The sequence below is a fragment of the Limanda limanda genome, chromosome 3 (genome assembly GCF_963576545.1).
Source record: "Limanda limanda chromosome 3, fLimLim1.1, whole genome shotgun sequence".
NCBI lineage: Eukaryota > Metazoa > Chordata > Actinopteri > Pleuronectiformes > Pleuronectidae > Limanda > Limanda limanda.
The window spans coordinates 17,959,186-17,972,772 of NC_083638.1; the positions used below are offsets into that span (position 1 = coordinate 17,959,186).

General features: G+C 40.1%; 1 protein-coding gene across 1 annotated transcript in view; it reads left to right on the top strand.

Moving 5' to 3' along the window:
• ush2a (Usher syndrome 2A (autosomal recessive, mild)) overlaps nucleotides 1-13,587 on the top strand; it is a 192,888-nt gene that overhangs the window by 151,198 nt on the left and 28,103 nt on the right. The window contains exons 66-70 of the mRNA XM_061068445.1: nucleotides 4,178-4,285; nucleotides 5,728-5,911; nucleotides 8,683-8,840; nucleotides 12,116-12,274; nucleotides 13,169-13,331. Of these exons, the coding sequence (XP_060924428.1) occupies nucleotides 4,178-4,285; nucleotides 5,728-5,911; nucleotides 8,683-8,840; nucleotides 12,116-12,274; nucleotides 13,169-13,331 (772 nt within the window). The remainder of the gene's footprint in view (nucleotides 1-4,177; nucleotides 4,286-5,727; nucleotides 5,912-8,682; nucleotides 8,841-12,115; nucleotides 12,275-13,168; nucleotides 13,332-13,587) is intronic.

The window sequence follows — 13,587 nt, forward strand, 5'->3', positions numbered from 1 at the left end:
TAATTGGTCTTTTGTAGGCTCATTATTAATTCAGAACAGCAGGGAATAGAGTATGTTCTTTTATTTATTAATGCCTTTCCCCCACAGTCCGTGCTCTGATTGGTCCATGGTATAGGTGCAGGCATGTAGACACGGGGAAAGGAGGAGAGGTGATAGAAAACAACCTTTCTTATCATGTATCGGTTCTGAATCTGTCAAAAGTGTCAGTGCTGCACAAGGAGTTTTACCCAGTTAACAATCGCACTCTGTAACTTGTAACTTCCATGTTTGTTTGAAATACGTTGGTTCCATGTTACTCAGCTGTGTCGATTCTGTCAAAACTCTTTCCCCTGTTCAGGCCCCAACTCTGTTTCACCTCTGTTGTCTTCATGAAGGAAACGAACAGAGATGTAGTCAGAGAACAAGATAGAGGTAGATGTTTGTTCTCAGGGTCAACAGATGAAAAGAGACTATAACAAGCAGTAATAGCCACTGTACATATTTTCAATTTTACTTTCTAATTTAAGATAAAATATTTTCCTTTGAATATACTAATGGGATTAATATAGTACTGAATTGTCTTTTCAGTTGAAAAATCTAGCTTAAAAAAATGTGTTTTAGAAATATATTATTCAATGATTCAACATAGTTAAAATAAGAATTTAAGCTCTGCATCTCAACCCAAAAAATATAGAGACACATTCATACTATATTTGCTGTCTGACTTCATCTGTTTGTAGAATCTAATATATTATACGTGTGTGTGTGTGTGTGTCTGTGCGTGCGTGTGTGTTCGTGCGTGCGTGCGTGAGAACCTGACCTCATTGTTCCATTCCAGACGGTCTCTGCATTAGGTCTCCACAGACAGGAAGTCAAACTCTTAATTATTTAGAGGAGGTGTTATCAAAGCTCTGTCCTAACTCTCTGTCTCTCTCCCTCTCTTTCTGAGTTGTTTTCTTTCATTTTCTTGCTTGTTCCTGATGCGTCTGTTCTTTCAGCAGTTCGAGAAGTTTTTGTTAATGACTCTTCCTCTTTTCTTTCTTCGACAGAATGTGTGATCACTCTATCTTGTACTCCATTGTTTATTCTCATTCTCTCTCACCCTCTTTCATGTCTTTTCTCAGCTGACCTCACATTCTCTCTCTCTCTGCTCTTATTCTCTTGCCCCGCGTTCCTTACATTGCTTTCTCTCTCCCTCTCTCTCTCTCTTTCTCTCCCTCTCCTTCTCTGTCTGTGTGTGTATCAGCTAACGGGAATGGCACTGCGGCCTGTGCCCACCATCCTATCATATTCTCTAATGCACACAGGACTCAGCAAACTGTCAATAAAATACTGTTTCAAATCTCTTTACATAAATGTAAGCACCAACTTTTTACTCTCAGTCCGCCAAGGTTTCTGCTCCTCTCTCTGTCTTATACACACTGACCAACCTCCACTGGGTCCGGCTCTTACGATGAAAGTTACAGCCTGGTTTTACTCCGTGCTGATGAGCCACTGGCTGCTCACATCAGAACTCCCTACGCTGGTTTTTCACCTCCCGGTGATCACTGTTAAAATTATTGAAGCTTCGTCTGTCTCTCAGTAATCAAGCTCATTACAACAAATGCATGGTATGAATGGTTACATGCACATTTGGGAATGTGCACACACACACACACACACACACACTTACAGTTTCTCTCCTTTTCTTTCGTTCAATTTGCACTCACGCACACAAACGCACACACACACACACTCCATTGTCGATTTGGTGGTGTTTCTCCAGCAGAACAACACTGCCCTCTTCAGGTGGAGTGTCAAACATATCTAAAACACTTCAGAGGTGTATGTGTGTGAGTTTGCATGCATCTGCATATGTATTAGATGAGAAGTACAATTGTGTTTGTTTAATTCACATTTAAGATGGTATGACATGGAGTGGTTGGAGAATCAGCGGATGCTTCAGATATTTTTTGGGGTCAGTAAGACTCAGTCTCTGGCTCTGTTCTCATTTCATTAAAGGTAGAACAGACAAATCAACTTTTACTATCATGTCCTTCAATCAGTCAGCTGCACTTCCCAAACTAAATTCTCGGTGCAATTAATATAGGAGACAAGTAAGTTTTGGTTATTTTGTTTATGCCCACATTTTAATCAGTTCCGAAGCCATTGCTTCATGTCCTCTTTGCCCCATAAAGTTGTCTACTAGCGGTCTGGGGTCGAAATATTATGTCGGCCCAGCTCTGAGTCTCATAGGGACATAATGTCTGTCTGTCTGAAAATGTACTGAAGGGTAAGTGCTTTATTCAGTGTTGCAACAAATGACATCAGTTGCAGTGTAGATATCATTTACTCTGCTAGAGTGCACACATGCATATACACACGCTTAGTTGCACAGTTAAATAGTGTAACAGAGCCTTACGCTTCCACACTAGTACTTTCGTATGGCTGGCAGATTTTCTTTATTTAACCCGAACACAGGGCAACATTGTCGGAACATTCGCACACACACACACACACATGCACATTGATCAGAGGTTGGGTTAAGCATGGCAGGCTGCAAGGCATGTTAAGCAGGCAAAGCAGTAGAAAGAGACGTGAGGAAGCCGTGAGGAAGCACTCCACTGTGCATTAGTGGTGCCTGTGGGTGGGTCTGTCACCTTTTGAGACAAGTTCAGACTAAAGGCAGTTAAATGGAGATAGTTTGTCTTCATTAAATCACAAAAAATCACAAAAAAATTAATAAATTTGTATTCAAAGAAAGAAAAAGGTTATTTTTGGTCAATGGTCAAGGGTGTGTGTGTGTGTGTGTGTGTGTGTGTGTGTGTGTGTGTGTGTGTGTGTACATGACTGTGCATGTGTTCCTGCATGTGGGTGTATGTTCGCTGCTGTCAACACAGGATGGGTAGTGACGTGTCTAAGCCACAGCAGCTGAGACACACAGTAGGTGTCCCTGTCTGTCTTTCAATCTCCAAATACACACAGCAGGAAATAAAAATAGATAATTTATATTATTGGCAAAATCATATTGATTTAATTTTTTTATGCGTGGTAATTTTTCTCTGCTAGATTATAGTTGCTGTACTTTTATGTAATCCTTTCATGACCATGTGGTAGTTAAGAGTCCCTCACTGCCCATGTTACTATACATACAAAGGTAGAGCCACTTCTCTGTTATTTGAAAATAGTTTTTTAGTATGTATTTTTAGGCCTTTAGTAGATATTTCTAAACATTAAAATTCTATATAATCCATCAGAAATCCTTAATGATATAAAAAATGTATTCCCTAACCTAAAGTAATGCAGAAAAAGAAGGAATAAAGAGTTACACACCATGTATTATGCAGTGCCAAAGTCAGTTTTTGCAGTCATCCTTTTGAAATAGACGTTTCACTCCCTTCATTTTCCTTGGAATTTGATTTGTAAGCTGTTGTAGCCTGTCAACTAAGTGAATGACCATAAAATATCCAGTCAACCCCCACAACAGCATTAAGGATTTGCATCCATCCATTCATCCTCATCCATCCACTTTACATTAGGAGCCAGGCTGGAAGCATATGTGAAGGGAAAATCCAGAAACTGGTTCTAACTTAAGTTAGAAGATGTAAGATATTTGAGCAGCTTTCCGTATTTAAATCTTAATATAATGCATGCAATATCACACCCAAATCAGAGTTCCTGTGGTTGCAGTTAAAACACCATTCAGTCCCTATGTGATTTCTTTTAGACTGCAGGTGCCTATAAATAAATCATGTCTGGACGCTGTAGCCTAAACGCATACCAAGGTATCATAATTATCATAGATCAAAAGCTGATGACATTACAGCGTTGGACCGGTCCTATCCCATGTCAGTTCCGCGGCTGCCCATCTTTACGTTGTTTCATTATTGAGTTATGGCATGCATAATTTAACACCGACAGATATGGATCCATCCGTTGAGAGAGTGTGGAAAGAACAGAGGGAGGGAGAGTGATACAGAAAGAGAGAAAGAAAGAAAGCCGTCAGGAAGCGAGCGATTGATACGGGCTGGAAAGGTTTTCCCTCCTTCTCTCTCTATCTTTTATTTCAGGTTGTCTTTTCTTCCACTTTGTCTTTGAACAGTATACATCCCTCTGTCCATTTGATTTTATGGAAACTTTATAGTTGTGTGTGGTTAATTGATTATTGATCCTTGTGTGATTTTTGTAGTGTATATTAAAACACGTTTGTGTGCTACAGGTTTGTTGCCATACACAGACTACAGTTTTGTCCTGGTCGCCTGCACAGCTGTTGGATGTGGCAGCAGCTCACCTTCCACAGGACGCACGCTGCAAGCCTCGCCTGCTGGTATACACACACAGGCACACACACACATGCACATTATTTTATATATATATATATATATTCCTGGAAAAACTTTTAACATTGTTCTAAATATATAATTGGATCATTAAATAGATTTCACGTCCAAATCATTAACACTTTCATAAGTTTTTTTATAAATTTTTTTTTTCATTTTCTTAGATTTCTTCTTTAAGCTATTTTCCTCTTCCTGTCCACTTTTCTCACTTCTCTTCTCCCCTACCACTGCTCTCCTTTTTTGAATCCTCCCCCTCTTATGCCCTTCTTTGGTCTCCCTTTACCATATCGCCCTACACTTCACCTTTCTCGCTCTGTCTCTCCTCTTCCTCACTGTTGGCAGAGAAATTAAGCCTTGTTTTGTTTTTCCTGACTAAAATTGCTTTATAGATTTTTGTATATTGAAAAACCACAATCATGATAATTTTTCCTCTTTTCATCCACTTCTCTCTCTCTCTCTCTCTCTCCCTGACTTTGCCTTCTATCTCGTCTCACTCCACTGTTTTGATCTTTTCCTTCCACATTAGTTTTCTTATTTTTCCCATCTTCTTCACTCGGCTTCTTTTACATATTGTTTCTCCTATTGCAAATTTATCTCTCCTCTTCTGTGTCCGTATTTTTGCTGTTTCTATTCCATTTAAATATCTCATTCTTTCCCTTTGTGCTCCTTACTATTGGATCTTTTGTCTTTCACTCTATTTATTTTTGTAAGGGCCTTTTATTTTTTTTATTCTTTAAGCACCTCCTCTCCTCCGCTCCCCACCCTTATCCTTGTGTCTCAATGTCAGCCACAATGCCACCACATCATTTTATCTGAAATATATCTGTCTGTGCCATATGAATTAACATATTTGCTACATGTTTGTGTTTTTATATTGGTAAACAATTACATCTTAATTCAAATGCATTAAATTAAAGTCTTTTGTGTTCAAAAATTGTAATTCTTGAATATTGAATTTCACGTTTCCGATCACATCTTCTCTCGTGCTTTTGATTTTATTCTAATCCAAGTCACAAGGCACCATTCACTACTCGCTAAGAAAGGAAAAATACTCTAGATGTGCTGTTGAACACTTTGGTACCAGGAAAGAAAAATACTTGATGTACTTTACTTTTCAGGCAGCGCCATAATAATCTTATTTGAAATAAACAGAAGGTAAACTGTGTATTTAGAATGAGCTGCAATAGATTCATTCACAGTTCACGGTTATAATAAAAGTCATAATAATAGGTCATAATAAGAATTTGATTGATTAGAGGAAAGAACTTATGCCACATACCAAAAAGTATAAAGAATAAAAAACATAAGAATGTACAAGATATGAAAAGAATGTAGTAATAATGTAATTAAAATTATTTTAATTATATTAATATGTAATTAAAGTAAAATCGCTCATGCCCTTCTCTTCTTCCCCTCTTTGCTTCTCTAGGTGTTTGGTCGAGGCCCAGACACTTGATAATGAACACATCTACAGTGGAACTGTACTGGGATCAACCGTCGCAGCCTAATGGATATATCTCCCAGTTCAGACTTAAGAGAGACGGTCACACTATTTTTACTGGAGACCACCGTGACCAGAATTACACTGATGCTGGACTCCTGCCAAACCGCAGGTGGACATCATGCACTCCCACGCTTTTTACACACACACACGTGAATGCAAACATGTACTGAAGTGTGTGTAGAAGCCGCACATGCATAAACACACTTCACTTGTAGCTTCGTAATTAATCATTCCTGTAATTCCTAATTTGTTCCCATTTGTGCCTGCACATGGGTGTTTGTGTGTGTTTTATATCAGGGTCACCCTGTTTTGAAAGCTCTCCTATTGTCTCTCTCTCTCAGGACTGCACTCTGTATATGTCTGTTTGTGTCATTTAATGAGCAAATATTTGACATAGCAATGACAGACGCAAACATTACCACACACACGCACATGCATTAAAATCACAAATCAGATCTGGCTTTTTGCTTACAGACAGCACTGGAGCGTAGATTTTTATTTATCTGTTTGTTTTCATTTAACCTTTACTAATCCGTGTCTTTTTCCTAAGATGGATTTTCTGTTTTAATTATGGGGGTGTAAAATGATACCCTCTCTCTCCTCACCTTTCCTCCTCTTCTGTATTTCTCTCTCTCTCGCTCTCTCTCTGTCTCTCTCCTTAGCCCTCTCTCTCTCACTCTGCGGCCCTCTCTCTCTCCCGAGACAATTTCTCTTTACCCCAAATAGAATTCTTGGGATAACACCCTGCAGTGCTCCAATCTCCTCTGTGTGTGTGAAAGAGAAAGAGAAAGGAAGGGAGGAAGAAGATAGGACTGTATTTGTGTGTGACGTTTAATTTTCCCTAATTCCAGATAGTCTGCCAGAAGGCATTTCCGTCCCGACCCTTCGCTTCTCATCACTTGTCTCGCTCCCTATTCACTTCTTCCCCCCCCCCCCTCTCTCTCTCTATCTCTGCCTCCCCTCCTGTCCTTCCCCTCTTACCTCATTCCCTTCCTCCTTCCCTTCTTTTCCCAATTTAGTCCTGCACCAAGAATTACACAGGGAGCACCGGCCCCATTATCCAGGCACACTTGTGTGTGTGTCTTGGCTTTCCTGTGTGTGTGTTCCCACGCATGCCTCTTTGTGTGTGTGCATGTGTCTGTGCGTGAGACTGCTCAAAGTGGCCATTGATTATTTATGACAATGTTGATTAGCTGTCACTTTGCTTCGGCAGCCCAGGAAGTGTCTAAGATGACGAGAGAATTAACCTATTCCCTCTGGCTGGCCCCGCAGGACACACACACACGCACACACACACACAACCACAGTCAAACAGATGCAAATGCCCCACTCATCAATTACCTCCCTCACACACACACAGTATTTTACTTTTGATATCCCAAGGCGGTGTTTACATTGAAGTAAATATCTTGGAGTGATGAAGTGTTAAAATTCATTCTCCCACTGAAACCTTATGCCATGATAAAATTCTCACCCTCCATCACACTCAGTCTCTCACTGCGTCCCTCTCTTCCTGTCATGATCTCTATCACTATCTCTTTTTCCTTCTATCTCTCAGTTGGTCTCTCAGTGAGGTGCATTTATTTATGTTTTTGTGTGTGTCTGTGTGTGTGTGTGTGCGTGCGTGCGTGCGTGCGTGTGGGTATTTATAACACCTTTTCTTGACTGTATTCTAACCCAGTGCAGATGTGCCAATGGCCTCCTGTTTAAAACGCCAGGCGCAGGAACAATAACCCAACGCTGCTGCCTATTAATGCAGGTGTGCCGGAGTTTATAGCAAATTAAAGGCTTTTAATGTTAAATGGTGGCCCACTTACACAGCTAATGTAAGCTTTAGCACCAGCCAGCCACGCGCTCTTAAAAGGGAAATCTATCTTATGATGTCATGGGCAGCAGCGGTACAGAGTGGATCGAGAGAGGCAACAAGACAAATGAAAGAGAGAGAGAGAGAGAGAAAGGTGTATGATAGAGAAGGAGAAAGATTGGGCCTCAAGTTTAGTCACTGTATCAGCGCACGCACACACACACAAACACACAAACACAAAGCCGCATGGACAGACATTCCTGAAGTTTGCAGGGGACACTGATCTCTTTGTGTTCGTTTTTCTAGAGTTGTGTGTCTAGAGTTCTTTCTCGATATTTCTTTTGGATTCTTTTTTTATTATTAATATTTATGCCAACTATCTGTGAATCACAACGCTGAAGCTTATAAGTCAAAGATTTTTTTTAGGTATTGCCACGGATCATTCAAGTAACTCATTAATAATGAAAGGTCTATAGCAACAACCTACAACTGCAGTCAGTGCACTATGTGGTGGTTCAGGCCAAATACAAAATGATCCAAATAGAGTTTAATTGTCATGTTCAGGAAACAGTTTGAAATGATTTTAACTTTGTGACATGATGCTGAAGAAACTGTTAGAAGATAAGGAAGTAGGCTGTAGATTTCAGACCATGATTGATTGGTGTTAAGGGGCTCAAAGTGTGCCAAGAGAACATTCCCCACACCATTACACCACCACCAGCACCTCCATCATGCGTGGGCTGTTGACACAAGGCAGGCTGGGTCCATAGATCCATGCTGTTAGTGCCAGGCTCTGACTGTGAGTCCCTCAGTAGAAATCCAGATTCATCTGACCAGGCCTGTGTCAACTGCAGCCTCAGATTCTGTCCTGTCTGACAGGAGTGGAATCTGACGTCTGCTTTCGTATACTCCATAAGGTTTGATGTTGTCATTCTGTAATGCTTCTTCTACTCAACACAGGTATAACGAGTGGTTATCTGAGCTACCTCGGCCTTTTCCTCTCACTTCATCATCAACAAGACCCCTCGTTTGCAATCTCTTTGCTTCTTTACCCCTTTACCCTTCCATCTCTTCAGGTATGTGTATGAGCTGGAGGCCAGTACAGGGGGTGGGACCGGTGTGAGTGACAAATATGTGGTTCAAACTCCAGCTACGTGCCCCACTGAGATTCCAACCCCCCACAATGTGACAGTGTCAGGCCCCCGCACCATCTCCCTAGCCTGGACCCCTCCTGGTGAGTAGAAATCTAAATGGGATGGATGGATGGATGGAAAAAGCCTGTGTTCAGTTTTACAATTTAGCAGGTACACATTATAATTCAGACATTTAGGCTCATCTAGTATCTTCACTTTATTATGGAGACTCTTATTTTTAGGAAGCACTGATTATATTATTAATAGAAAGCAATGGGAATTTTCAGTGGTGGAGCACACAAAGAACCAGTGGATTCCTCCACTCTATCCAGTGTTATTTGGAAGCTTCATTAACCAATCACTTCTGTTAATGACTGCACAAACTCCAGTTGTTGCCGTGGCATTATGGGTAATTTGCAGTCATACTCATTTAAGTGTTTCAATTCTGTTTTGAGATGCAGCGACTGCGTTTGACTTAACAGTCTGACTGTATAATACAATAAACCCTAAAGACTGTATATTAAGATGGACGACATGACTGCTCCCCAAATGCGAAGCCAAGGTGTCATGATCGCCCCCTGGTGGCTGGCTTCACTGAAGGTTATAAACCCTGCCTCCTCCATGTTCATGATGAGACACGGATCAAACTATAAAGCCCATGTCAAATATTTTTTTTGTCATTTTAAGTTGTTCTTACAACACTTAATTTTTCTGGTAAGTTTGTTTATAATTAGTTATTGTGGGAAGAAGTGGAGAGGCACTATCCATCTTTATATACAGTCTATTATAGACCCACAGAATGACAGTCATGAACCAGAAACTAGAAACAGCTACATGTGATACATATAGTGTCAAAATTCTATATCAAGTTGTTAAAATCATTCTGTAAAGTCACAATACTAAAATATGGCCTGTAGCATTAACTGGAGCTTCATGAGACAACAAAAAATAGTCACTATATTAAACTTGAGAGACATTTTTTTCCTGCATGTGAATAAATTCATCAGACTGCAACCAAGACCCTGACGAGTAGTTTTCCATTCACCTTCTGGCCTCTCAGGACCTGGACACAAACACACACACACACACACACACACAGGCATACATGAGCATACACTTCGGGCTGAGATGCATGCTTATGGGGCAGTGATTGTCTGCCCTAACCCATCTATCATTGACTATTACTCTCTCATTAGGCTGATTTCCTATCTCAGAAACCGCTTATCGGCCCAACTAGCAAAGACTCTTCACTGTGTGTGTAGGGGTGTGCATATTTGTGTGTGTGTGTGTGTGTGTTTTTGTCTTTTTTTTCCGTATATTTGTGATTGTGTTTATGCATGCATCCTTATACGTGTGTATTTGAGATTGTGAGTGTGCGTGCATGTGTGCATATGTGTGTGCATGTCATTGTGGAGATATTTCCATAGGCAGGCCTATTCTATCGTCATTACGGGTTGATTTTAAAGGTGAGGAAATATCGGCTGACTTCTCACGCTTGGTTAACTCCCTGAGCCCAGAGTCTGGAGTGTTTTCGACTTGTGTGTTTGTGTATGTGTGCGTGCCTGACTCTCTGACAGGGTGTCTGATGTGTACGTATATGCACTTGTGTGTTTGTGTCTTCATATGCATGCACTAACTGCCAAAGCACTGACGTATGGCTACTGAAAAGGCCTCTATTGTGGTGTGTGTGTGGAAGAAAGTGTATTATATATGCAATTGTAATTTTAACCATCAGATATAAGAAACAGAAAATGTTAAAGCATCAGCTTGGTTGTAAATATCACAGAGACATTAACACCTGTATGGATGAGCATCATAGCGATCACAAGGAGATGCACTTTCACCCTTTTGTGTGTGCTCACGCACATCCGTCAGTTTGTGTGTGGACTGTGTGAAAGTGTATTAACGCAGCTAAAGTGTGCTCATATAAAAAGCCCCATGTGATGGAGTCAGTGTGTGTGTGTGCATATGCGAGTTGGGGGTGAATAATTGAAGTCTTTCATTTGTCTGGTAATCAGTTCGTTCTCAAGATATCAAGAGTTCATGAATGTTGAATAACCCATCACAATACAGTAGGCCTGAATTATGGAAAAACCTCCGGTGAGAATATTAACAAAGTCTAAGTTCATGTGTGTATCTGTGTGGGTGTTTCTGTATGTATACAATAGTGTGTTTTTGTCTATTTGTGAGACCACAGTGCCAGAAACCAGTGTTTTGCTGCACCGTTTATGGTCATTGTGCAGAATTGAGGACGTATTAGAAACTGGTGTGGAATGGCCTGATGCTAATAAACATATTAATGATGTCATTGCATCATATTTGCAGTCTGTCTTCTCAACCGGTTTCAGCCCTTTGTTTGTTTGCCCATCATTGTAATTGAACGTTACACAGACTTTGTCTCAGGGAGCTGGCAGGGGACAAGACTGTTTAATGTCCAGTTCAACTGATATGGACGATTGTCTTCACACATTCAGCTCCTCTGTGTAATATCTGGATAATTTCGGAGTTGCATTGAATGTCTGGTAACAGCTTTTGCCGTCACACAGTCAAACTCTCAGGGCAACACTGGGGATGCTGCTCTATGGAAAGTAGCAAAGCTTTGTCTGGAAAGTTGACAAATTTGTTGCTAGGTTATTCTTTTGTGAGAGCAAGTAAATAAAAGAGGCTGTTTGCAGCAGTTTATTTTGAAATTGCAACAGTCAATGGGAAACAACTAATACTCAACCTGAGTCACAATGTGTAATGTCAGTCAGAAAACAATTTAAAGAGATATGTTGACTCTGTTATTTCTATAGGACTTTTCTTAACAATGTTACAAAGTGCTTAACAAGAGATTAAAAAAAAGGAAACTTAAACCAGACAAGGCAGTTGACTAAAAGATCATTGGCCACATAAGCGATAAAGCAGTAAAAATGAGGAAAACAAATAAAAGCAGTATAAATAAATACGAATGAAACAACTTTTTCTTATAAATTGGGAGTTCAAATAAATAGCTATAATTTATAGTTATGGTCTAAAAACTAAAACAGTAAAATGCCCTTTTGTACTTGAGCTTCACTATGTGCTTTATGTTATAGACTAGTTTTGTGTAATCCCATAAAATGCTATTTCAAATTTAACATACATTTGTTTATTTATTCATCTATTGTTTGAAAAATCTACATTCATGGATGTGACAGTAAATGGTGTTTGTTGGTAAAGACATGCTCACAATCCATGTATGCAGCATGACGGGTCAGCTTGATGTGTCTGTCTGGTTTGCAGGAATTAAATTATAACCCTTATCTCAGTTTTTTCTTTCAGTTATAAATGTATTTCCAAAATTATGTAACCAACTAATGATTGTCATAACAAGTGTCTTTCTCATTTTCCACAGTTCAGCTCGATCACAGCCAGCCTGTAAACTACAACATCCTGTTTAACGCAGGAAATGACAGAGCCATAATCCATCATGCTGGGCGAGACCTGCGCCTCACTGTGACCGATCTGGAGCCGTTCACCAGCTACTACATCAGAATACAGGCCTGTCAGACTGGTGAATATCTTTCCACTGATACAATCATCTGTATGTGATAAGAAGTTAAAAACAAGGATGTGAACAAAGTTGTGAAAACAGATCAAAGCCTCATACACTGTTTGATGTATTGACTAGTGAACATAGCAGAACTGTTTGTGATTGGCGTAACATTGCTGCCGTTTTGTTGAACAAAGACTTTGGTCTGGAAAGAGGCCAGCTACTGTAGATTTAAACTGTAGTTAAAGCAGCTAAGTTTACTGTATTCTGTGTGGCCTGTAAAATGAAATAGCTGGGTACGCCAAACAAACTTTGTTAGATGCATCGAATCATTGCATCTTGTGTTGTGATAGATGATGATGCAGCCAGTAGCAAAGCAATGGGATGCTATATGTAAATATACAAGGAACCATGTTTTTGCAAAATCTAAATGTTTGCCCAATGTGTGCATGGCATTGTGTGCAAAATGCTAAATGATGGCAAGTATTAGGTTCCATCTACAAACAGAACAACTTAATGTGATTTTACTCATGAGGTCTTCAGAAGTTGCGTACGTAGGCAACTGGACTTGCTTGGGAACTGAAGAAGCCTTTTGGATGAGGTGAAATGTCCTCAAGAGACACAAGTCCAGTTGCCTACGTACCCTTGTACAACTTCTGAGGATACTATGACCATGATGATGATTGAGAAGCTTTAAAGATATACTCATGATGTGATGTGCACATGTGCATTTTAAAATATATGAGGGGCTTTAGCATCACACACGAGTTTGAAACCAATCCGATGAGTGTTTGTGGAAAAAAGAAGAGACAGATTTATCAGTAGGATAAACCAATGTATTGACATCATGTATCAGTTGTGCTAGAGTATATTTATTTGTGTTTTGTGATAGTTGCTCTTGTTTTGCTCTTGCAGAGGGGTGTGGTGTAGGAGAAGCTGTTTCAGTTAGGACATTGGAGAGCGCTCCAGAAGGTCTGTCACCCCCCACAATAAAGGCAACTGGAGCCAATGTCCTGGAGATCTACTGGTTACCCCCCGAAAGACCTAATGGACTCATCACCTCCTACTACATATACAGGTAACAAACACAAACAGACAAGTAGTGGAAACCAAATTTTACTCAGCCATTGATGATTTTCCTGGGGAGACATTCAACATTCCACCAGAAAGAATGTAGTGGGATGTAGCAGCTAAAAGTCCAAGTTTAAAACACGTCCTCATTCCTTGTAATATGTCATGTTCACACTACAACACTAATGAGCCTGAAGTATCACACATATAGTACATTACATACAGAAGACCACAAGTTGTAGTCATTCGTCTCCAGGCGAGTG